Here is a 27434-nt window from a genome sequence, read left to right on the forward strand (position 1 = left end):
TTTTGGATACTTTTAAGGACTCCACATGTAAAATTACTTGTCAAAAGGACTTGCTAACAGAATTCTGCATATTTTAATCTGCACAGAATCTCCTAAAAGTTAAAGTACAGCTTATACTTTTCTTCCTATCCAAAAAGTATCATCCTATCCAAAAAGAATAAGCATTACAGAATACATGAAATTTCTAGTTCTTCAATTGTGGGAAACTTAGAACTGCTAAATTCTCTTATAAGGTAAGTAATTTAAATTGATATAACATTATAATGGTTTATTTAGAATCAGTTGAACTGTATCAGGAAGATGCATGAAGATATTTCAGTTTTCAGTGACATAGTCTGGGGAGGTACTCAAAAAGTATGTCTTGAATTTCTAAGTCTGATAAACCACAAGGTTCAAATAACTGGGAATGCTGATCTTCAATAAATGTGATTTTCCCATTAACTATAGGAATTAACACCCTCTTTCACTTTTTCTTAAAAAGGAAGCTAGATATTGTGCTCCCTGCCTTTAATCTTTCATTTTTATTTTTTCATGAAGTTTTGCTTCATTAACTTAAAACATTTTAAAGATCTCCCCCCACCCCAAAAAATCACAATAAAGTATAGACTGTCCTATCAGAAAACTTATTTTGCAAGACTTCTATGGAAAGAAAAGTATAGAGATAACCATTCAGTAAGCAGATTGAAAGGTAACATACTTTACCTAAATTCTAAATTTTGGCCTTAATTTGAGAAAATTCCATCCTAATAAAACTCCTAATTGCTAAATCAGAAATGAAAGGTAAAATTTCTTGTTCTCACATTAATGCTGAATGTAAATATTTAGAACTATAAAAAATACATTCTTAAGGCTTCCCTGGTGGCGCAGTGGTTAAGAGTCCGCCTGCCGATGCAGGGGTTGCGGGTTCGTGCCCCGGTCCAGGAGGATCCCACGTGCCGTGGAGCGGCTAGGCCCGTGAGCCATGGCCACTGAACCTGTGCGTCCGGAGCCTGTGCTCCGCAACGGGAGAGGACCACTGAGACGCCTGCGTACCGCAAAAAAAAAAAAAAAAAAAAAAAAAAAAAAAAAAAAAAAAAACAACTTAGAAATTTCTTAAAGGGTCAGAATTGCTAAGATTTGCCGCTTTTGTGTTCGGAATTCCTTTCTACTATTTGAAATCTGAACCAAGTACATAGTGCAGAAAAGTTTAAAAACCGTGAAGGGTAAAAACAATTTTGCAAAGTAGAATTTTAGAACTAAGATTTTATACAAACCCTAAGATGCAGTTATGTGTTATTGTACTATGCCATCTTCCAAAATATTCATAGCAATTTTATGTGGTTTTGGGCAATTATACATATTTTTTCAAATGTACCCCCAAATCCTAATAGCTGAATAAGCATGCAAGAAACACTTGAGCAAAGAAAAAAGGAGTCAGTTATGAACCTACTATTTAGCTATTTCTACAACTGTGTTTTAGGTCCTTTAGGTTGTTAGTACAGTGCTTAGTGAGTAGGAGCCCAGACCTAGGAATTAGATTATCTGAGTATAAAGCCCCCAGCTTTCCTATTTACTTCCCAGTAGCTTAAACTTTAGTATTGTTATCTTAAGAAAGCTATTTAAGAACTCTAGATCTCAGAAAAGCTGAACATTTGAAAAAAATGGGGTAATACTTACCTAATTCAAAAGTAGTCAGATATCCCATTGAAAGTACTAAACACAGTGCCCAGAATATATTAAAGGCCTAATTATTTTTAGCTATTACTGTTTAGGCAAGTAATCAGAATAAAGAAAAAATCACTATCAATAACAACTGAAAAATCAACAATGGATTTTTTTTTTTTTTTCTGGTACGCGGGCCTCTCCTGTTGTGGAGCACAGGCTCCGGACGCGCAGGCTCAGCGGCCATGGCTCACGGGCCTAGCCGCTCCGTGGCATGTGGGATCTTCCCGGACTGGGGCACGAACCCGTGTCCCCTGCATCGGCAGGCGGACTCTCAACCACTGCGCCACCAGGGGAGCCCAACAATGGATTTTTTAAATGCACTCTTTATTTCTAAAAATGTATTCTAGAAAATATTTCACCTCCAAAAATATCATCCTCACACACTCTTCTTTTCCTCAAATAACGTGCACATAGAATATTTTTTTCCTATGAAATTTAGTAGTTTTGTAGATCTACACTTAAAATGATATAATTGAAAAACACCTGCTTATTTCTAAGAACAAGTACAATCCTATGCATATTTTGGGTAAGATCCTCAAAACTTTTAACTCACTGCAAATATATTTAAATTTAGAATAAAATAAGTTGCCTCTTAGTAATAAAAATATAAAAAATTCCCACCCCACTCTCTAATATCAGGATAGTTATAAAGACAGCTCTTGTCTATAATCGATAGTGGGATGTTTCCATTTATGTCATAATTTACAAATTATTGGAAACAACACTTGAATTCACATTAGTTTTCCTACTGGGAAGGGGAAGGAACAAGAGTGAGAAATAATATGAAATCTCTGTGTTAAATTTAAGTAAAAGGCACCAGCAGAAGGACCATTATAAGAAGTTAAAATACAAGTGATTTCATCCATCAGAGAAATAAGGCATTTTAGAAAGAATATGAGACCGCTGGAGAAATATAAACATGAGCTGGGTATGAAATTATATTAGAACACTGTTCCTTTTCAGTGGGATAATGGTACTGTGGTTATGTAGGACAATATTCTTTGTATAGAGAAAGATAAACATGTATGGCAAAACATAACATTGAATCAAGGAAGAAGGTGTATAGGTATTTACTGTAATACTTATATTATTCTCCTGACTTTTGTTTCAGAATTTTCATAATAAAAAATTGGGAAGGCAAAAAAGAGAGAAAAATTAATGACTTCCCTAAGGTCACATTGATTCAATGGAAGAGCTAAAAGCAGTAAATCCTAGGTCACCAGATTCCAAATTCTGTGTCATTGCTATTCCTCCACACTATCCTTTGTAGAGTAAAATTTACAAATTCCTTGCATTTCTTTAAATAAATTAACAATTATTTAAACATCCCTTCCACACTAGCAAAAATTATCAGGCCACTGTCTTAGTAATAATGGGGAGAATTCTGACCGTGCCATTGAGACACACAGCAAATAACTACCCCAACTAACTATAAAATATTAAATCACAGACACATATATAAATAAGTTCTTTCAATTTGGAATGTCTGTTCTTTAAGTGTAAATCTCATCAACTATTCTGTGAACTCTGGGAAGCTTAAATGCACAACCGAACAGCTTACTCTGGGGAAAATACCACTCCCATGCTTTAAGCACCCTTTAACTGCTGATAGAGAAATTATTTCCTTTGAAGTGTTAACTTTCTAATTTGTACCTCAAACAACTGAGAATTTAAATAAGTACTTGAAAAATATAGCATTTTCAAACACAAACATTTATCCAGATGATCTTTTTCACTCACTTTTTAACCTGTTTTAAAATCAAAGATCTCATGACTTTTAAAACACGTATTAATTCTTACATGAAATAATTTGCCATTTGGTCAACTAAGTAAATCAATACATTTATTTCCCATAGCCTACAATGATTGCTATGAAAATATACAACCAGTTAAGTTTCTGTATGAGTTGGGGAGCAAATTTTTTAATCTTCCCCTTATGATTTGTGAGAGAATTTAAAAGCATTACTGACAGAATATATCATTTTATATTTGGAAAACTTGCTACAATCATAAAATGCACAAAAAATCTTGTAAATCATCCTCTATTAGTAAGCTGTTCAAAAGAAAAAAAAATGAGGGCAAGGAGAAGCTAGTACCTTACAAGAGTTTTCAAATACAAATAAGCTTGAACTTTAAGTACGTATTTATATTCAACAATACACTGAAAAACCCTAGATAATGTCAGAAAAACATCACTGATTCAGGCAAAAATCGTAATAGATTAAAAATTGAGTGGACAGTTGTTGAGAAACAGGATTTTTAGAGTCTCAAAATATCTCCCCACTATTTTATTAGTTACAAAAGTAAAAACAGTAACTACACAGTGGAGAAAATGGTCAACATTGACATCATCAATAAGTGGTAAATGAACGTCACGTGTCTCTGAAGAGGACACACAACCATTTGTAGCTTTTCAGCTATACTGTATATAACCTGAATCTAATGAGGAAATTTCAAATTTAAGACTGAGAAACTGTTCAACATCCAAGGAGACTGGAGAGGAATGACAACTATATACAATGATCTTGGACTAGATTCTGATTTAAAAGAAAACTGCTCTAAAGGGCATTATTAGATCAATAATTAAAGAAGAAAACGGAGTGCAGATTAAAATTCTATTAATGTAAAATTTCCTGGGTTTCATAAGTTTCTTTACGTACGAGAATATCTTTGTTATTAGCAAATACACTGATGTCATGATGTATGCAACCCAATCCCCTACGGTTCACGAAAAACAGAACTGATAAAGTTTATGTCAGATGTGAAAAACTGGTCAATCAGGTTAAGTGATGGACATATAATCTGAATCTTTAATCTAAAAGAATGATAATCTAAATAATGAATATGTTTTAAGCATTTTCTCACCTATTAACATTCTAATAGAACCACAAAACCTTAAAAAATCACTTATTACACAATAGTTAAAACTGGTAATCAAAGGAAATGGTGGATCAAAGAATTAAAATAAATGTATAGACAATACAGGAAACCAAGTTATTTTGTTGGCAATCTTCCCCAAATACTTTTAAGCTCTTCTATGACAGTCTACACTTTCACCAGCTGCTCTGTTAAGGTAATGTCATTTTTTTGACATTTAAGTTTTATGAAATTTGGATATTACTTGAGTACTTTTATAAATATCATTGGTGGCAAAATTCTCAGTTATAGCTGGAAAGAGCCAACTCTCTTGAGAATAGACATTAACTAGAAGTACTAAAAATACCATTAAAAAATAACATTTCATTTAAAAACTATCAAAAGCCACTAAGGGGGTTTCCCTGGTGGCGCAGTGGTTGAGAGTCCGCCTGCCGATGCAGGGGATGCGGGTTCGTGCCCTGGTCCGGGAAGATCCCACATGCCGCGGAGCGGTTGGGCCCGTGAGCCATGGCCGCTGAGCCTGTGCGTTCGGAGCCTGTGCTCCACAATGGGAGAGGCCACAACAGTGAGAGGCCCGTGTACCGCAAAAAAAAAAAAAGCCACTAAGGAAAAAAAATTTTTTAAATAAAGGGACATGAGTTAAACGCACTCATCTGTGTAATGAAAAATTTAGAAATGAATCGAAACTGAACTACAGGAATAGCTAGAAATAATGAATGGTACTCTGTGACAACAATCCATTTTCATCCCCCAAAAGAATGAGAAAGTCTTTTATATTACAAAGACTCAAGCACTAATTAAATGAATGGATGTTAGCTAATAATCTGAAAATATGAAGATGTGGTATTCATATGTTTAAAAATTCTCAGGAGTAAGGGTAAGAGTCAGCTATCAAAAAAAGCTGCGGTAATCATTTTTTGGGGGGCCATGCTGCACGGCATGTGGGATACTAGTTCCCAGACCAGGGATCGAACCTCCAGGGATCAAACCCGTGCCCCCTGCAGTGGAAGCAGGGAGCTTTAACCATTGGATCCCGCCAGGGAGTCCCTGCAGTAATCCTTTTAAGCCACAGCTTAAGTGGCCCTGTCTTAACACATGAGGCTCCCTTACAAGTTGATTCTTAGAATTTGGGACGTAGGTGATTATATTGTGTTTAAAATACAAAGTTTATGGAGTTAGAAAATCAGGCTTCAAACCCAGGAATAAAATTAAGTTCAAAAAAATAAATAAATAAAACTGACCAAGTTCAATAACACAACCCTAAACCTGACTGCAGATTTAATAGTTACCACACTGTCAAGAATACTACCAAGCAAATTGCAGATACCTCTAAAGATTACTTCTTGATTGACTATATACTGATTGATAAACCACAACATGGTATAGTCAAAAGAACAATCACTTTATACTCCAGACAAGTATAGGGAGTATTCTGCCAGGTATGAAATATACTCATGGCAATAAGATTCAATTATTGCCTCAATTACCAAAGAAAGCCTCAATTACCAAAACTGGCTACCAGAAACACCTAAAAATAACAGATCCCACATGTCCATCCTTTGGAGATTGAATCAGCAATAATAATTACAAAGCCTGAATGTTTTAAAAGCTTCCCAGGTGATCCTAAAGTTATGTTATTTGCAAACTTTGGCTCTAAGGGATAACAATCTCTTGACTTATTTTACACATGCATAAAACAGGGGGCTAAGCTAATTCATCTTTCAGCTCTAAATTTGATTTAAACCTAATATCCATTTTGGCTTTAAATATGTAATACATACATAGCCATAGTCAATATAAGACCATTTTATGTTTGTCTTATACTGATGACAATTTCTGTAACGTTTGTCTTATACTGATGACAATTTCTGTAACGTTTGTCTTATATTGATGACGATTTCTGTAACGTTTGTCTTATATTGATGACAATTTCTGTATTCAATTTGAAGAAAAAAAGAGTGCTATTTCATGATGATGGTTTTCTTGAAATTTTTTTAATTCAACAGACTATGGCTATGTATGTATTACATATTTAAAGTCAAAATGGATACTAGGTTTAAATCAAATTTAGAGCTGAAAGATGAATTAGCTTAGCCCCCTGTTTTATGCATGTGTAAGCCAGTGGGAAGCAGCCGCATAGCACAGGGAGATCAGCTCGGGCTTTGTGACTGCCTGGAGGGGTGGGATAGGGAGGTTGGGAGGGAGGGAGATGCAAGAGGGAAGAGATACGGGAACATATGTATATGTATAACTGATTCACTTTGTTATAAAGCAGAAACTAACACACCATTGTAAAGCAATTATACTCCAATAAAGATGTAAAAAAATATATATATATATATAAGACCATTTCCCTTGTTATTATGTGAGGTAATGGACGTTAACTAAACCCTGTGGTAATCATTTCGCAATACATACATATATCAAATCATTATGTTGTACATCTTAAACTTATGCTGCATGTCAATTGTATCTCAATAAACTGAAAGAGAAAAAAAAAGGCCGTTTCCCATATACAGGAATCTTTAGACAAAGACTTATAATAATGTTATCTGTATATGCTAGAGCTAAAACTTTGTATTATAAAAAAAAGGTTGTAACTGAACATGTTCTGTAACATGAATAAAAAAGTATTAGGAAGATTAAGAATAGCTTTGGGACTGTATCTTTGGACCTTTTTACATTTCAAAGTAATTATTCCAAAACAACATTTCAGTACTGTCCTTGACATCAGACTCTGTTTTCAGAACTATCACTTAACATTTCCAAACAGAAAATTTTTCTTTGGAGGTTTCCTAGCATACAAAATGGTAAAACTTACCCCAGGTTATGCTTTCCTGAGCTTTAGAAAAGCCGGTTAGTTTCTCAACAGGTTGTATTCAAAGCAAATATTCACCATTTTGTTGAATTTGCTGCAGATTCTGAATACGTGGGGGAAAATTTTATACAGAATTTATTACGCCATTATACTAACCGACTACTTTTCTGCTCCAAAGTTGCTAAGAGTAAAAATGTTTAGTAATAAAAGTTAAAGTTTAAAAAGGAAGTTATTTACAAGCAAATAAATGCATTCTTGTCCACATTTAGAAGTGCAGCTTTTCATAGACATCACTAGTATTATTTCAGACATCTTCATTTCTTGGAAATGCCTTGCGCCACTCATTTCATTTAAAAGGAACAGCTGTTTGCAAGTTGAAAGCACACACTAACCCGTTAGAGAACGCTTGAGCCTTTATGAGGCCTTTTTGTCTTTTAAGAGAAAGTCAATTAATTGCCACCAGGTTCCCTTATGCTCAAAGTTGGAACCAAAACCACAGAGCACCCTAAAAAAGGCTTTTCATGTTAGGGTTAGTTCTGTTTCCAAATATGGAGGTTTCTAACTCCACAGTAGTATAAAAGGCTTAGGGGAGTTTGTGTTTATTCATGGATGCCACATGTTGGAGCCTACCTTTAATGAGTATCGCCTGGGATGTCGAGGGGGTTGTATAGCAGATTAATCCCCCAAGACCTTACTGACTACAACCCCCGGTAATTTAAAACACTAATTACTTGGTATTGTATAGTACTATGTTATTCCATAAATGCCCAAGAAATTTAGGCTAAGCTACTACCCACAGGGAAACCTCAAACTGCATGATAAAAATAGCTCTTTATGTTTCACAACAAATTTTGGAATGTATACACTTAAAAAAATCTGGTTAGAGATGGCTTTTCCAGATCTACCATAACTCTTATTAGATACACAAAAACAGAATATAAAAAAGCCTGGCTAAAAATTTTAAGAGTTTTTGAAGAGGGGGAAAAAATGAACCTTTTTTCCCAATATTCTTATAAGTGACTCAATGATTATAAATTTGTTTTATAAAGAAATATAAAAATGATCAGGTTGATTAGTACAAGATTTTGCCTGAAAATAAAGGGCTACACTTCACATAAAATAAATTACCTAGAAGACATAAAGAATAAAAAAACAAGATTTTTTTTTTAAGAGAAATTTTGTTATCTGAATTATCTACGTCTTTTTGCAAATAGTTTTATTTTGCAAAGCCTGGGGTGAAAAGAAAAGACTCCAAGGAAAAAAATGTACAGATCATGTTAGTGGAAGTGACAAAAACCTAAACATCTGTGCTACAATAATGGAAGGGAAAATGAATGGGATTAGATATTTCAGTAAGACCTAAAATAGAAGTTTACTACTTAAAACAGTAAATGGAAATATTTCCTTTGTTTTAAAAATAGTATGTAATTATCCATATCACTTTCAGATATTTGATCACTCACTTCAGTGTTTGCAAAATTTGTTTTCTTTTATACCCCTACACTACATTTATACATGCATTTAAGAAACTATAGATTAAAAAGCATATTGCATTTTAGAGAAAAATCTGAATAATCACACAGACATGGACCAACATTTATTACAAACAGGAAAAGAGCAGATCTATAAGAAAAGAGTACAGATTTTTTTAAAAAAAGATTGCAAGCTGAAGTATAGAAAAGAAATCTATATAATTAAAATTTTTTCCTGCATTTAAAAATCACATTGCTCAATATATACAAAACATAATACAGTAGTTTAAACTGTTACTTAGAGGAATTAAAACAGTATTGACAGTGGAGAAGTTTATTTCAATTTAGGTCACCCATGTTCCATCCTGAGTTCACTTCGATTTTCCAAGAAGAAAGGTATTTTTAAAAGTCATTTTTCCCAAGTAGAAAGGTTATTTTGAAAAACTGAAATATGTACGTCACAACCCAGTATTTATAAGAAAAGGATTCACATTAAAAAGTTTTTAATAAAAGGCAATCAATTCTCTACATACTTTTATTAAAGAATTACAGCTTTCACAGACAGCAAGATACATTGTTGCTATTACCAGCAGCATTACCTTCTTCATTTCTCCTTCGGCTAACAATAAAAAAAAAATCATCCTTTCATAAGAAAATTTCTTATGAATGTGGCCCAATTCAAAACAACTTACTTCTAACACTAAGTTATTTGTAGCTTACAGTATGCTGTCACATTGATTACCTAGCTACATGAAGAGCTACAGAAACCAAAAGGGGAAAGGCAACTTAAAAAATGTAGCAAAACTATAAATTTTCTCAATTTGCTAATATTTAGTGACCCTTCTGACCACTCTAAAAAGGGGTTCTTTAAAGAGCACTTAGGCTCTAAAGGGGTATTTCACTTAACTCTAGTGTTTAAAAACTCCCATTTCTTAAACTCTAAAATATATTGTACTGCAGATTTAAGACTTCTGTATATGAACTAGAGATGTATTAAAATGTTTCCTTTACTAAAACCAAGCAGCAGCAAAACTATTTTCATATCATAACAATTTAGACTCTATACTGCATCACTTTAAGAAGAGCCATACAATTGTTTGCTCTTATGATATGGCTAGTAACATTTTGGAATTCAAGAAGAAAGCAAAGAATTTCAAGCAGCTGAGGCAAAATGTGATCTCCTATATAATATATACAACATTAAAGTAATTTGGCTTAATTTTGAAATTATGTATGTTTTATAAATATATAGACGTTGGTCCTAAGGGAATTTTACCTCCAATAAGCAACAAAAATAAAAGTTGGTAATGAATTAAGGATGACATTTTAAAGTTCAAATTTTACACAGTAGCTTTTTAGCAAGTAGTATTGCTAAATGCTCAGAAATGAGAAAAGGTTATATACTGGCAAATATTAAAAATATCAGACTGGTGTCATTAACTTCTTTACTAAAAATTATTTATAATATGCTCCCATTTGCAATTGATGTTTCAAGTTTAAAAGTAACCCCCCTACTCCCCAAACCCCTAAAACACATCCCCTTCCTTTGCCACTTTGTTCATAAGTAGGGTTTACAAGAAATTTCTCTGGGGAAGCAAATTATCTCATTTTTAAAGATGTATGTATTTTCTATTAGAAAGGAACTAAATGTATTTGGACTCACACACACTGGTTTAACTGAACATAAACAATTTTCCCACCATGAAGTACTGAGTTACAACAAATGTATTAACAAAACTTTATTTTCTTGAGAGTGCATACAGGATGTTATGTAAACACTGTTAGTATTATCTTTAAAGACATTCTTATTATTACTTCAGATTTTAATGTATTATAAATATATGTCTTCTCCAGAAATATTAAAGGCCACATTGGGTGATACGGCCAAAGAAAACTTTAGCCCCTCACAGGCTAAACAAAGTACAATTGTGAAAATAAAGAGCAAATTAAGAAAGAGGAAAACACAGCTCAGGATATGCATTTTTAAAATTTGCATTCAATTTAACATCTTAATTCCTAAACCAGAAATATAAAATTTATAAAACACACATATATATTCTTTACCATTTTTTTCTCAAAAGGTGTTTTATACATACATTCATATTTGTGTGTGTATGCGTGTGAAACTGCAAACATTACCAACTAAATCAATCAGGCAACTGCTAACAGCTCTGAAATATTACATGAAATGAGCCTGTTATTTAGACAACTTTCAGCCCTCTGGAATAACATCTGGTCTCAGAATTTTTTTTTAGAATGCAGTTTGTATTTTTAGCTAGGAAATGGGAGAAACAGACTCACTGTGCTTATACTTACAGAATGCGGTATCTAACAGCCAATTTCAGTTTCACTTATGCTATAATAAAATGCATGAATAATACCTGAATATTTGAGAAACTGAAAGAAACTTCTAAAACTCAGAACGTACCACTTCATTATACAAAAACTATCATGTACCAATTATGTTAATTTCTGATGAGCCTGCATATAAGCTAATATGTAAAGTCAAACTAGAATGAAGACCAAGTACAGGTGATCCTGGCTTCAGCACACTTCAGACAGGCCTATTCACTCACCTGGTGAATTCCACGACAGTCTACTCTGATGATTAGATATACTAAAGGAAGGAAATGGTCCCAAAAGATAAGTGATAAAACCTTAAGGATATGCTCTTGGTCCAAAACCACAACCAGACTCCACATAAGGTACAATCTCTCTCACACATACAAACACACAAACACACATACCACATACACAACCACACAGAAAAAATTTAACACACACACAATGTTCCTGCTATTGTCCAGTAATTCCCCGCCTCCCAAAGTAATACAATATAAACTACAGCACAAATATAGTGAGTACACTGTAGCCTCAATTTAAATCTGCTATTGGTTGGGTCCATTTCTGAGGGACACATCACAGGTGACACTGTGTTGTGTTGAAGTCAGTACTGCTGATGACTAAAGCCCTTTGATAGGTCCAAAACAGACCCACATGTTATCAAATTTCAGCTACTGTGGAATATGTTATGACGAGGCTGCAGTGTACTTGATTATGTTGAGAATTTATATTACAAAATTAATACTCAAATAAGAATACTTCTTAAGTCATAAAAAGAAATGGATATCATTTTCAGCTTAATGTGGATATCAACTATTCCCATCTTACCCCTTACATCTCATTAATATATCACCTGAAAAATGACTACTTGGTGCCAACTGTTATCGATACATTCACACTTTATTATCATCTGGATTGCTAATTCCGGTCTTCAAAAATGAACATTTCCCTTCTAATCATAACCAAGAATGGGGCCTTTGCTCTTTAAAATAAACATGCCTGACTTCAAATTTCAAGAGTTAGAAAGAAAAAAAACAAAAAGTTTCATTGGGTAAATTATGATTACATAGGTTTGAGTTCATATTAGCTTATTCCTGTATAATGTAAACTTTATCTTATAGAAAAACTTTTTTTAAATTATTGAAGTGCTTACATTTATTGACAAACCATGCATTTTCACAAAATTAAAATCGAAAATAATCTTTCACCTAAAGGTTTCATTTAACCAGAGACACTCAAAATACCCTATGAAACTAAGTTAACATTTCTGTATTTTCTTATAATACCATTCATATTAGTTTGTAAATAGGAATAAAAAGAAAAATGAGTTCTAAATAAATGACACAGGAGGCAATAAATTGACACATGACAAGTAAATAAAAGGCTAAAGCACTCCAATACCATTGAAACTGTTTTAATGTTGTTGCAACTCCAAAATGCAACAATCATCAGCTTGTAAAGACCGAAATTTCAAAAATTCATTTTAATTACTCCTTCATACCTATTTTACAAAATAAAGGCAAGAGACATTTTAAATCCTCCTTGTCCTAGTTGTGCTATCTATGTTCCTAATTTGTTTTCTATCACTATAGTGTATGTTGCAATTCCCATCAAAAGCTATATAAGAAAAAATAAAATAAAATATTAACCTCTGCTTCAATGTACAGTTTCCAGAATCTGCCAGAACTGGGGAACTGGGCAACAAGGCGTTCATAAGTCTTCCGTGCTTTGTCTATAGGTTGATTCTAAAATTGAAAACCAATAAACAGCATTTACAATGTTAGGATTATAAATGTATTATTTACTGCAGAACCAAGTAGTGTGATTGGACCCATAGAGAAGGAAATGTAATCCTATATCACTAAACCTGTGCCTCTCGAATGAGAATGCTCCAAGCGTCAAGGTCATAGGGATTCTCTTCTAATTTCTTTTCGGCTTTCTTCACTTTCTCTGGGACATACTCAGCTGCCTAGGGAGAAAAAAAAACAATGAACTGAAGTTACTGTTTTAAAAATCTCAGGCCTAATTTAATTCAAGCACAACATATCAGCCCCCAGATGCAGTCTTACAGTACAAAGCATAAAAATGTCCTCTTATAAAAGAGGCCTGTGTTTCCTATAATATATACTATCTTATCATAAATCTCTTGCATAATAACAAAATCAAGTGAACACATACTTTTAAAAAACATTTTTAAAACTTAAATAAACCCATCTTTTACATGAAATAATATAGAGCAGCAGTTCTCAAACTTTGTAGTCTCAGGACCCCTTTTATTTATACCCTTGAGTATACCAAAGAGCTTTTGTTCATGTGGGTTATTTCAGGATTTACCATATTAGAAATGAAAACTGAGAAAAATGTTAGATATTTATTCGTGTACAAATAATAAAATTATTTACATGTTAACATAACATTTTAATGAAAAATAACTAAAAATTCAGCGAGATTATGTTACATATATTTGCAAATCTATATAACGTCAGACTTCAAAATACAGCTGGATTTTCTTATCTGCTTCTGCATTCAACCTTCTGCAATATCAACTCATGTAAAAATTCCACTGTAGACTCATGAGATTAACAGTGAAAAACGCAAATAATGTCTTCAATCTATTATGAAACAGTATGAACTCACAGGTCCTCTGAAAGTCTTGGGAACCCACAGGGTCCCTGGACCAACTGAGAAACACTGCTATACAGAACTCATCCTGAACCACAAAGAAAATGCATGAAATGACACGGAAATTTTATTTTTGATATGAAAGTTCTAAAAGCATGATTTACAAAGTGTATATACAGCATAATGAAAACTATAAAAGAAATCCATAATAAAACAGATTGAAAAGATTGTACTACAATATTTAGTAGTCATGTCTGGGTGATAGGTGGTAGAAGTACAGGTGACTTCTCCCCCCCTTCTTTTAATATTTTCTAAACTCTTTAATAAGGTAGTTTTATTTTTCTTATAAAAATATAATTTTAAAAAATACCTAAAAGAGAAGCTAGGACCTGAGGCGTAAATACAAGTATTACTTCTCAAATTGTTGTTCAGAATACTACTGTGTGCCACAAAAAGAAAGTGATACTCAAAAAATTTAGATAAATGTTAATCTGTACTAAGTTTGGTTTTACCTTTTTTGTAGGACTTCTTGAAATCCACAGTATGGCAATAAATATCAGTAACATTCAAGAGGGGATAGAGAGAGAAGCATTGCCCCTAATACCTTTCTTTTTCTTTTTTTTTTTTCCCTTAGTGGCAATTAATATTTCACCAAACAATTCTGTCTAAATAGCAGTTGGGAAAAAAATTTTCAAGTCATGTGTCTAGGGCAAAAAAATTACCTGGAAGAAGTATACTTTTCTTTGGAATAAATCAGTTTCCACCACTGATAAGTATATATTTATTTAGAAAGAAAACCATGTTTTAAAAGAATAATATAATTTTGTATCTAAATTAGGATATTCAACTAATACACAAGAGCTTTGTAAGTAGCTTGCTTAAACTACTTTAGTTTAGAAACTAAAACTGGAAAAGTTTAATAAAGGAGGACCACTGGTCCCACCCACATATTAGAACATAAAATGACAAATAAAGAGTACTGCAATGGTGATAAATCACCAGATCAGGATGGTTCAAAAAGAGGATATATGGAAAATCAGCAAATAATAAAGGTGGCATTTCAAATCGTAATGTTGGGTTATTCAATGCATGGTGCTAGAATAACTGTATCTATCAAAATAAAGTTGAATTCCTATTTTACCCTTTCTACCAAATTAATTTCAGACAGATCAAGATTTAAACATTAAAAACAAAAACACAAGAACCATTGGAAAATATAGTGAAATGTATCTTTGCCCAGGAAGGCTCTTTAAAAGCCTCTGAAAAGAGTAAACTTAATTCATAAAGTTTATTTACATTTGTGCATGGGAAAAGTATCACAATGACAGTGAAAAGACGAACTTAAAAAATACCCTCAACACACATGGCAAAGTATTAAATTTATTAATATAAAGTCCAGTCACTAAAAGATCAGAAACTCAAAGAGAAAATGGGCAAAGTATTCGAACAGTTCATAGAAAAAGAACAATGAACTTTAAACACTCGAAAGCAATACAAATGTAAGCCACAAGATAGAGATCAAGGGTGTTTCTGTGTTTTTTTCAAGATTTTTTTTTGATGTGGACTATTTTAACATCTTTACTGGAGTATAATTGCTTTACAATGTTGTGTTAGTTTCTGCTGTATAATCAGCTATATGTATACATATATCCCCATAACCCCTCCCTCTTGCGTCTCTCTCCCACCCTCCCTATCCCATCCCTCTAGGTGGTCACAAAGCGCTGAGCTGATCACGTGAAATGCAGCTGCTTCCCACTAGCTATCTATTTTACATTTGGTAGTGTATAGATGTCAATGCTACTCATTTCATATGTGGACCATTTTTAAAGTCTTTATTGAATTTGTTACAATATTGCTTCTGTTTTATGTTTTGGTTTTTGGGCCATGCACATGGGACCTTAGCACCCTGACCAGGAATTGAACCTGCACCCCCTGCATTGGAAGGTTAAGTTTTAAGCACCCACAAAGGTGTTTTATAATTAACATTGCACTGGCAAGGATATATTATCAACAGAAACAGACATTCTCGAATTGTTGGCAGGAACAAGCGGTAATATTGACCAAAATTTAACATGAATATCTGACCCTGAATTCCAGTTCTGACAACTTACCCTACTCTACACGTACACAAAGATGTACACAGGAGAGTAATCAGCTATGTGGCTGTTTGTTGTTGTGTAAGACTAGGAATAATTTAAATAATCATGTGTAAAAGAACTGCCTAAATAAATTATGGAATCTGTAGTCACTAAAAGGAACAAAGCAATACAGCTCTATAAACAGCAACATCGAACAATCTCCATAATAGCTGGTTAAAAAAATAGGAGTGGATGGGGAGACACACACACCACATACAAGCATACTTCACACACTGTATACTCTTCTGCTGTTTGAATTTTTACTGTTCACCTGAGAAATATTTGTTCAGTGCCTAGTGTGTGCCAGACATTGCTGAATGGGCACTTGGGATACAACAAAATAAAGATTTCTTTCAAACGGTTTACTTCTTGACAAACTTTAAAAATACTTTAAAGTAAACTAGGATTCGTAAGATATCAACTATAATATGTTAACGGTAAAATAAGAAGTAAATGTGATACAGGAACTTTAAATCAGGAATTAAAAACCAGCTAAATTAATCAATGCTAACAATTAGTGTTTCAAAGCAGTCTGGTGGGAGGCCAAATCACTCAAATCCACTTGCTGAAAATTAACCTACCAAAATTAGATAATGTATGCCATAATCTGCAAAAGAACAGAGAAACTCAGAAGATAGCATCTAATATCTGACCAGCATAATTGCAGCAAGTATAAATGTCTCCTTACAAAATAAAACAAGCCATTCACTTAGTGATTCTCAACCCTGGCAGCACATCAGAATCACCTGGGGTAAAGGGAATTTAAAAAGATGCTCAAAAAAAAACTCTCCAGGAGGTTCTAATGTGCAGCCTCAGTTGAAAATTATGGCTCTTTAGGGATTCCAAACTTTTTTTGTGTGGCTGCTGAAACTTCCTGCAATCTAGAGAAGCCTATGGCCTTTCCAGGGATAATGTTCTTAAATACACAAAATAAACTATGCAGGATTTCAAAGGAAACCAATTATAGTGAAATGTAATTATCAAAATATTTTTAAACAAAGTTTATATTGTAATAAATACTTAACACAACAAAATCTAGTGGCGAGTCTAGTGATGAGTGCCAACAGTACTTTGAATACATCTGTCCCAGTTACACAGCTATTGCTAACGCTACTAGTGTGGTTTCTTGCCTACATTCGTAATAGAAGGATCAATTTCAGTTACAGATTAGTGAAAAGTTTTATTTTGCCCATTCAAGTTCAGAGAACCCCTAAAATTCTATCCACAGACACCTGGGGGAAGAGGTTACCAGGGACCCAAGAACCCCATGGAAAGGATGTTGGATCAGATATAAAAAAAAAATCTATTGAGCATCTACTATGTTAGGCATTGTCACTCTTCATTAATCAACTGATAACCCCATTTCATAATAAAAAATATAACTTAATTTTACATGAATCTGCCCGAAGTCCAGTTAGAATCCAGCAGAACTATGGCTCAGCTCTTCATAGAATCTCTTATAACCCTAAATGTTTTCCTCTGGACAAGGATGTAATTAAATGTTCATAAAACAATCTATTTAGATAATTCTCAATCAACTGAATTAATTAACAACAGAAGGTAACCAAAATAGCCAAGAGTATCCTCTGGTAGTTAAAGGTCATATTTAATTCTCACAATAAAAAGTCGTTCATCACCACAGCTATGAGCCAATTGGGTAACCAAGAGCATAACATTTTTGTTTTGTGGCCTGGTTACCACACTGCTGTAAAGCAAATGAAAATTGAACAGTTTTCTAGTATCCACAAGGAGACTGAGCCTCCATAAGGAATGGACTTGTAATATTATTTCCTGAATCTGTTGCCAGATCAGAGAAATAGGTCACTTTAAGAAAACTTGTTGCAAGTTTCCAGTGCCCATTTGTAATGGAATGAGGTCAGAACTCTCCTTAGTTATAGCAAAAGAAGAGCCGTCTCATGCCTACATGTCCCAAAAACATTACTTTAAAGAAACTCTATCAAAATCCAGCTTTTGTCTTTGGAATATCTGTAATCCCATTATCATTCTTCAGGGGGATGATAATGGGGAGTAGGATGGGCCCCAAATCAAATGAGCAAAACAAAAGCTGGACTAATTCAGTTCCCAAGGCATGCACATTTAATGATACTAGTAGGACAGTGGGAACTTCTTTGATTTGCACAATTTTAAAAACCAGAAAAATAACACAACTGTAAGGAGTATACACATACACACCGACATATACTATTTCAAATGGGTACAAAAATCAGAAAAAATTGTGAAGTAGACGACGGACTTTTTTTTGTATAAGGCGAAAATGTTGCTGGGGAACTACCTCCAGTACCTGTTCTATGAACTGTTTTTCTAGTCGTAGTGTACTGCTAAAATATAAACTTTTCTATGTGAGTAATAACCCGTGTACAACTGGCTTAAAGTATGGAGATAGGATACATTATACATGTTTGACCTTTTTCATTTTTAATAATGGCTTTATTGAGACATAATCACATTCCATACAATACACCCATTTAAAGTGTAAGATTCAATGGCTTAAATTTAGTATATTCACCATCATAATAAATTTTAAAACATTTTTATCACCCTAAATAAAAACCGGTACCCATTAACAGGCAATCCCATTTCCCAATCCCCCTAGCCCTAGGCAACCACCAATCTACTTTGTTTCTATAGATGTGCAGGTATTTCATGTAAATGATATCATGCAATGTGTTTTGTTTCTGACTTTCACTTTGCATGTTTGCAAGGTTCATGTTTATCATATATCAGTACTTTCCTTTCTATTGCTAAGTATTCCATTGCATGGATATCCCACATTTTATTATTAATCAGTTGATGGACATTTGGATTATTTCCAGTTTTTGAGTGGAATTCGTTTTGTGTTTTCTTTTTACTTAGGTATATACCTAGAAGTGAAATTGCTAGGTCAAAAAGCAAACCTCTGCGTAACATTTTGAAGAACTGCCAGACTGTTTTCCAAAGCAATTGAACCATTTTACAGTCCCACCAGTGTGAGGGCTCCAATTTCTCTACATCCCCACCAACACTTGTTATTATCCATCTTTTTGATGAGTATAACCATCCGAGCAGGTAAAGTGGTAACTCATTGTGGTTTTGATCTTTATTTCCCTGGTGGCTAATGAAGTTCAGCACTTTTCATGTTCTTATTGGCTTTCGTATATATTTAGAGAAGGGTCTTTTCAGATTGCTTGCCATTTTTAATTCTTTTTTGTTATTGCACTGCAAGAGTCCTTTACATATTATATACTGGTCCCTTATTGGATATACGATATACAAAAATTTTCTCCCATTCAGCTGGTTGTCTTTTTACTTTCTATATTTAACCTTTTGTTTTGTGAAGCTAACTCAGAAACAGAACTTATGACATTGTCTCACAGGCTCCCTGCACTATTTCAACAGTTCTCAAACTTCTTATAAAGAATCACCTTGCACTCTTAAAAATGAGGAATCAGACTTTTTTTTAAATGTGGGGGTTAAATCAACATTATCATACTAAAAATTAAAACTGTAAAAATTTTAATGTGTTAATTCATTTAAAATAAACTTCTATTTTAAAATATTTTCCAAAATTTAAAAAAAAAAAGTGAAAAATGGCGCTGTTTTACATTTTTCTGATCTCTTTAATATCTGGCTGAATAGAAGACATCTGCTTCTGCTTTCAACCTTTTGCAATATATTGTTTTTGATGAAGTATAAGACCACAAAACTACAATTATGTAGTTGGAAAAGGGAGCAACATTTTTAATAGCCTTTTCGTATAACTGTGGATATGTCATGTAGCCTCTGGGAAACCAAGTTAAGCTGCAAACCACTTTCTTTCTATACAATAGCTTAATTTATATCAGGTGGTTGTTAATGGCGTGTGGTGTGGAGAAGTGACAGACACTATTATATTAATGATTAGATAATTTATAATCTAATTTAATTTCTTCTTTCCATTTCCACAAAGGAAGTAAAACCTGGACAGGAAAAAAAGTGTACTTCTCTTTCTCCAAACAGCTATTTTTGTGGTAAATGGGGGAGGGTGTTATGCTGGAGGTCATATGGAAATTAAGTTAAACTAGAGGTCAGTGAAAATTTAAACCAAGTGATAAACATCAAAAGTATGCAGGGAGGAATGCAGTAAATTAAAGGATGTAAACCTATATTAGCTTTTTGACCAAGATTTTTGCTGGTTTTTGCAACAGAACAAGCAGAGAAGAGTCTCAAAACTAGTTTTGTAATGAGTACTTTCCACTATTAAGGATAATGAGTGACTAAATACAGTAGGGAGAGAAAAATCAGTAAAAATACTATCAAAAGCCTAACCATCCTCAAATAATCTGCAATGTTTTTCTCCATTTATTTATTTATTTATTATTTTTTGCGGTACACGGGCCTCTCACTGTTGTGGCCTCTCCCATTGCGAAGCCCAGGCTCCGGACGCGCAGGCTCAGCGGCCATGGCCCACGGTCCCGGACCGGGGAACAAAACCGTGTCCCCTGCATCGGCAGGCGGACTCTCAACCACTGCGCCACCAGGGAAGCCCTCTCCATTTATTTATCAATGTATTCAAAACCAACTTTGAAGGTCAAAGTAGCTTCAATCCCTAAGTGATTTGCAAACTTTCATTTACATAAAAATCACATGTGATACTCATTTCCAATGAAGATTCTCAGCCTCACCTACAAAATCTGTTACATTGATAGTACGTTTGAAATTGAGGTATAGGCACCTATATTTTTTTTTTTTGCGGTACGCGGGCCTCTCACTGCTGCGGCCTCTCCCATTGCGGAGCACAGGCTCCAAACGCGCAGGCTCAGCGGCCATGGCTCACGGGCCCAGCAGCTCCGCGGCATGTGGGATCCTCCCGGACCGGGGCACGAACCTGTATCCCCTGCATCGGCAGGCGGACTCTCAACCACTGCACCACCAGGGAAGCCCGGCACCTATACTTTTATAAAGCACCTAAGTGAATATGATGCAATGTACCATGGACTCCATTCTGAGAAACACCACCTAACCCATCTGTTCTGTAAATATATTTTTTTCCAAATGTGGTGTTTCCTCAAAAATAAAGTGGAATCAGACCTAAGTCATTCCTTTTGTTGTTGTTGTTAAAACATTAAGAAAACTGCAAATACATACATTCCAACTCTTAAGTCTGTCTTGGTAGTCTTTTTTCAAAGTTAAAAGTAGACTAGGGTAGCACTCTGCAAGACTATCTGCAAGTAATAACTGAGTCGATTCATATGCCTAGAGAATTAAGCATTTTATGTGACAGATGACATTAATACTGGACGCCAGCTTAGTCCTATGTTCCTTTACCAATGCAGCAAAACTCTAGATGTTTTTTGTGAATGAATCTGAATATGTATCCTGTATATAATCCATTCAAACCTTCCAAAGACTAAAATCTACTAAACATGCAAACAATTCAAAAACTTAAAGAAAAAATAGGCTAATGGTTATTGGTCCAAATAATTATACTTATCATATTTGCTTATTAAATTTGTTTATTCATCCCCCAGGAAACAAACAGCTACAAACTATAAATAAAAGTCTTAATATTTTAGAATTTGAAAAATGCAGCTTTAGACCAGGAGTAGCCAAAATATTAATTCACTTGATAAACTAAGTGAAACATTAGAAAACAACAACTAGGACACAGCTTTACACTTCTGGTTTTATTCAATATTTACTGCTGATTATAACCTATCCATTAATCTAAAAATAGTTTAAACATTTGTTTAACTAAAATCTATTTTAAAATCAATTCTCACACCATTACCAACTGTTCAGTAAAAACAAAAAGACTCAAATTCACAACTAGGTCTTGTCTAAAGAGGAATAAAGATTTAGAGACAATGGCAGAAAAGCTTAAAACTATGAACTGTTTTTTGCAATCATCCACTGAATAGGTACAAACATCTGAACAGATTTTGCCATTCTGCAAGGTCTACCTAGGATATAAATTTCTGTATTCCTAATGCTGAGGAAATGCAATCTCTTCTAACACAATCTCCTTCTGTTGTACTTCTCCGGAAAACCAATATTTCTGTAAACACAGATCAATCTCTCTTAGGAATAATTACTGCCAAATAGAGTATTCTATGTAGTCAGTTTCCTCAAGAAATATTAACAATAAGATCAAATCAAATTTGCCTGCCCCAAACTATTATACTAAGTATCTTAAAATAGGAGGGGGAAAAGTAGGAAAGGCTATCACAGAAAGCTTTTGTTAACAACAGATAAGAATAATTGGATCCAAAGAACACACTGTTGTTATAACATATATTCTTGGCCTTTCCCTCCCTCTTCTAACCTCCACACACATCCACTTGGGTTTAAAATTGGCACTATTTCCCTTTAAGCCCTACTAGATATTAATGGCTACTCAACAAAATAAATCACGTTTCAACATTGAGTGTTTCATCTTTCTTTCCTCATTAGTAAGTATATAACAGAACACATATTTTTCACATTTTCTAAATCTTCCTAAACTTATTTTTCACCCAAAGCAAAACAATTATTTATGGCCCTAAATTCCCCTCTTTGTTAAGAATTATTGGCAATTAATTTGTGCTCCTTCAAGTCATGCAATTTTTCTGAAGTAAGGATCATTCTTTTTATACTTTAGGCCTTCCTAATTCTAGAATAGGCTATGAATTGTTTGAAAACTGAAATCTTATTCCTAAAACACAAGAGTGTAGAAACAGAATTTTAGGGACTTAAAGGTTCATGGGAATTGACTTGGCCAAATACATTTCTTTGGCCAAATATATATAACAAAACTTGAGAAACCATTCACTCTTATGCCCCAAAGTATTTTACTTTGTATTAATTATTAACAATAATTATAAGCACCTATATTCCCAAAAGATACAATTCTTTAAAATTTTGTAACATATAGCCTGAATGCAAAATGTATCCATTTATTTAGTAAACACCTTTAATTATCAAAACAGTGTTTCTAGGTTTTTAAGGTGCAATGGTGAATAACTAAGGCAGCCTTTCAACTCAAAACCCAGTGGAGAAACTCTAACCAATAGCCTATTAAATTCTGTAGAGGTGATGCACAAGGTAAAATGGAGTGAAGAATGAGATCAGAAGTTGAATCAAGCAGTAAAAAAAAGTGTACACTGGGGCTTCCCTGGTGGCGCAGTGGTTGAGAGTCCGCCTGCCAATGCAGGGGACACGGGTTCGCGCCCCGCTCCAGGAGGATCCCATGTGCCGAGGAGCGGCTGGGCCCGTGAGCCATGGCCGCTGAGCCTGAGCGTCCAGAGCCTGTGCTCCACAATGGGAGAGGCCACAACAGTGAGAAGCCCGCGTACCGCAAAAAAAAAAAAAAAAAAAAAAAAAAAGTGTACACTATAAAAATATAGCCATAATTCCACACGGGAACCAGATGTGCTTTTGTTAGGGGGAAAACCTAACAAAACCTATATGCAGGTGATTTTGTCACCATTAAACTGACAAAAACAGTACGAAGCTCCAGAAGAATACGCACCAAAACTGCAAGGTAATTTAAATAGCCCTCTAAATGTAAAATAGAACTTCCTTACAAGAGTTAAAAAAAAAAAAAAAAAAATCACAATAAACCTTAGCTGTGATTTTACTTGTCTACAATCATTTCCCTCTTTCATACAGCACAAATCTAGAGATTCAGTACGAAGAAAGGACCATCTATATTTTTGAAAAACAAATTTAAGATATTATCAGGTTTACTGAACAAAACTTTTTTTTGAGTTTCAATGCTAACCAGCTAAAATAAATCTGTAATTCATACCTCACAGGATTCTTTCCCTATCCCACCCTTACCATCTTTCCAAAGCAAATCCATGATTCAGAGTGGTTTTGATGTTTTTCTTATTATTCTTCAGTTTTGTTTAGTCTTTTTTTTCCTTGTCCATCATCTCATTTTTCCTCTAAATTTTCATTAACTGTTGCCTTACACATCAAGCGAACTGATTCCTATTTTTGATCATGTCACTTTTTAAGGTATCATTTAATTACCATTTCAGTTAAAGTTGAATAATACAGTATCTGAGATTTGCTTCAAAGTAATAGAGGTGGGGAGAGTAAGTGAAAGTATGGAGAAAACATGTTTCGCTGTGAGTTGAAGCTCTATGATAGAAACATCATACGTTATACTATTCTTTTTTTCTTGCATGTTTGAAATGTATCTTTAAAGAGTTTAAAAGATTATATGACGATAACTATCTGTTGATCATCAGATGTCAAAACATGTCTTAATGACTGATGGAAAAAATATATAGCATATAGGAGGCACCATAAAGGCTAGGACAAGTTAAGCATTTAAAAAACAAAAAAAGAAAAGAAAAAGAAAAGCTTATAGCTGATTTTAACATAGTAAATACAGAGAAACCCCATGAATCCACAGCTATCCTCAATCTTTTAAAAGGAGGGGAAAAGAAAAAAGAAATTTCACCTTTGAGGAAAAAATATGAGCCAGTAAGTAGAGACAGAATAGGATTTTTTTAAAAACCACCATTTGCCACTTTCAAGGAAACAACTGATTTATTTAAAGATTATCAATTGATGATAAATAACTAGATAAAAGGTTATTGAGGAACACAGTTATCAACCCACAGATTACTAACTGCAAAGGGGAAAATAATCCTTTACAATGAAGAGATCCAGCAGTCATTACCCTAACCCTGACCAAGTGAGCAAACTTAACCTTTACTAACACTGGAACAACCTAGCATGAAGTGAGTGCCTTTTGATGTGATGTTATAAAGTATTCTACACAAAAATATTTAACCTGAATACTATCAAAGCTCTGAGTTTAGACATAACCATAATTTTCAGGAAATACAGAAGATGAGGGGACAAGTTAAATGACACCACACAAACACAAATCAAATAAGCCCAGACATAAAATGAGAAGTTCTACAAGAGAACTTTTCTGGATTCTTCAAATAGACAATAAATATCCTAGGGGAGAAAAAACAGAGGAACGATTCAAGAGACATAACCAAATGATGCAAATAACCTAGATTAGATTCTGATTTTTTTTAATTTAATTTAATTTTTTTACATAGCAGGTTCTTATTAGTTATCCATTTTATACATATTGGTGTAGATTCTGATTTTTAAAATAATAAAACCCTATGAATCACATTCTTAGGACTTACTTTTAGTAATGATACGGTACTGCTATTAATTTTCTTAGGTGGGAAATGGTATAATGGTTATATAACAGCATTAATGCCTTATACTGTATAAGAGAATGCTGAAATAAGGGGGGCTGAATATGTCACTTACTTTCAAATAAATATATACAAGGAGATAAAGCAAATATGGCAAAACACTCAACAAGTGTCGATTCTAGGCGAAGAACTGTACTGCAGTTGTTCACTGCACTTTTCCTTGTCCTAAACTTTACACATAACACTTTTGGGTGAAATTTTTTTCTTTGAATTTTTACCACCTTTTCTCCCACTTAAAACACCACAGTTCTGAAATGAAAGGTTATGGCAACATTTCAGTGTGTTTACAATTTTAGATAAATTTAAAAATTAACAATGAATTCGGGAAGCTTTCAATGAACACCTCAGTACATTACTCCTCCTCTACTTTCAGGTGACAAAACATGAGCCAAGAAAAAGGGTAGGTATACAAAAACAGACTTGACATAACGATTTTAAGACTTGGCATTCTTGGGCATTCTAACAGCATGTAAAATGTAAATACTGTGAAAATTTCAGGACTGAAATCAGTCGACAAGCAAACACAAAATTCAGTTTAGCCAAACTTTCCCGACATAATAAAATTTACAGTCACTCTATTCAATAGGAACACGCCAATTCTGCCTCATCTCTGTCAACCTCCAAGAATAGCCCCCACGTTAAAAGATGGGGACTTCAAAAACGAAAACCTAAGTGTATTTCGTTGCTATGGCAATGGGAAATTTCAGGAAATTGAGACTGCAGTCTAGCTAGCCTCCATTTTAAAAACTATTTACCTAAACATACCGGACTTGAATCGAAAAATAAATTGACAGCTTCCATAAAACACCAGTTTCCTCTTTCAAACTCAAAGGTAAATACTATCCTACAAAATTCTGAATAAAGAGCAAAAGAAACAAATCATTTAATTAAGAATCTGAATTTTAAAATACTTAGATATCACATATCCAGTACTAAAAAACAGATGCTTTTACTTACAGTGGCCCAAACATACTTCTCATTTCCGATTTATCAAATTCTACAATTACTTGTTTCGTTGGAAAAATGAAAATGAAATGCTGATAGAAGAAAGGGAAAGAGCAGGAGAAAGCCACAAAATTCCCAAATCTTAGCATAACGATGCTCTTACTCCTAAACTGCTTCCTTCTTCATTCGCTCATGCAAGAGTCTATTTCTCCAGATTAGTTTCACCTTAAATTACTTCTCAAACCTTTTTCTGGGTACAGTATATATCGGAAAGGCGGTGGAGGGAACACTGTCAAGTTTTTCGAAAACAGCGGGTACACGTTAAAATAATCAATTCCTAACCCCTTAACACCAAAATGGTATTAAAGGAAAGACTCTCACCGGAGAAGTCCCATGAATCTAAATAGGACGAAGTAGCTTCCTGGCTATTGTCTAAATCAAATATTTGTTCATCTTAACGCCTAAGACAGAGAAGCCAAAAAAGTTTTAAATCTCAGATCTTTCTCCCCATTCCCACCGTACTTCTGAACCCCATCTTTCGGGTTCATTAGACCCTTGATTCCTCCTCAGCGAACATGGCTGGAGAACTCGGACGAACAGAGACGGAGAGAGAAGAGGTCGCCACGAGGCCCCACCACTCTCCTTCCTCACCTGCTCCGTGGCTCCGTCTCCTGACATGGCCTCAGACGACTAGAACGTGCGAACTGGCCCGCGATGCCAAGCTACAAAAGAAAAATTAAACTAAAAACCACCCCCAAACAACTAAAATTGCCCCCTGCCCTGCGGAGCCAGACCGCCAACAAGAACCGCCACCGCCCACTCAGATATGAATTAAAATGGCTGCGCCCGGGCCGGCCAAGGAGGGGTGTGTGGCTTCTGCATTAACTTCCGGGGCAGAGGGCGGAGTTAAGAGTGCAAAATCATCGATTACTCAACCGCGCAGAAGCAGAAAGATCCCAGGGGGCGGGCCCAATGCAAGCGCGGGACGTCACGGCCTTGGAGTAGAGAGGCTGTTGCTGAGCGAGCTGCAACCGGCTGGGAGGCGGGAAACTGTTTTCCATGGAGGCTCGCGCGCCTTTTGGAATTTAATTATCAAGCTGTGGAGCGCGCCTCTTCACTGTTGAAGTCTGCAAATCGGTTCAGTTCAGGCAAGCTGGCCATCTTATTGAGCAATTCTAAGTGTTAAATGCTTCCTATATTTTGGAGATAAGGAATCTATGAAGTTTTCTATGGTCTCAGCTAATGCTCTTCACGCTTTTGCGGTATTAAAGGGACAGATCAAGCCCATGTTAATTTATACCGT

General features: G+C 34.5%; 1 protein-coding gene across 1 annotated transcript in view; it reads right to left on the reverse strand.

The window, feature by feature from the left end:
* Positions 1–26968, reverse strand: part of CSTF3 (cleavage stimulation factor subunit 3) — a 70310-nt gene extending 43342 nt beyond the window's left edge. Inside the window, exons 1-3 of the mRNA XM_065883054.1 lie at positions 26783–26968; positions 13082–13183; positions 12864–12959 (exon numbers count right to left, since the gene is read on the reverse strand). Coding sequence (XP_065739126.1) covers positions 12864–12959; positions 13082–13183; positions 26783–26809 — 225 coding nt within the window. The 5' untranslated portion in view covers positions 26810–26968. The remainder of the gene's footprint in view (positions 1–12863; positions 12960–13081; positions 13184–26782) is intronic.
* Between the last annotated feature and the right edge of the window lie 466 nt (positions 26969–27434).

Source organism: Phocoena phocoena, chromosome 8, assembly GCF_963924675.1.
Source record: "Phocoena phocoena chromosome 8, mPhoPho1.1, whole genome shotgun sequence".
Classification (NCBI taxonomy): Eukaryota; Metazoa; Chordata; class Mammalia; order Artiodactyla; family Phocoenidae; genus Phocoena; species Phocoena phocoena.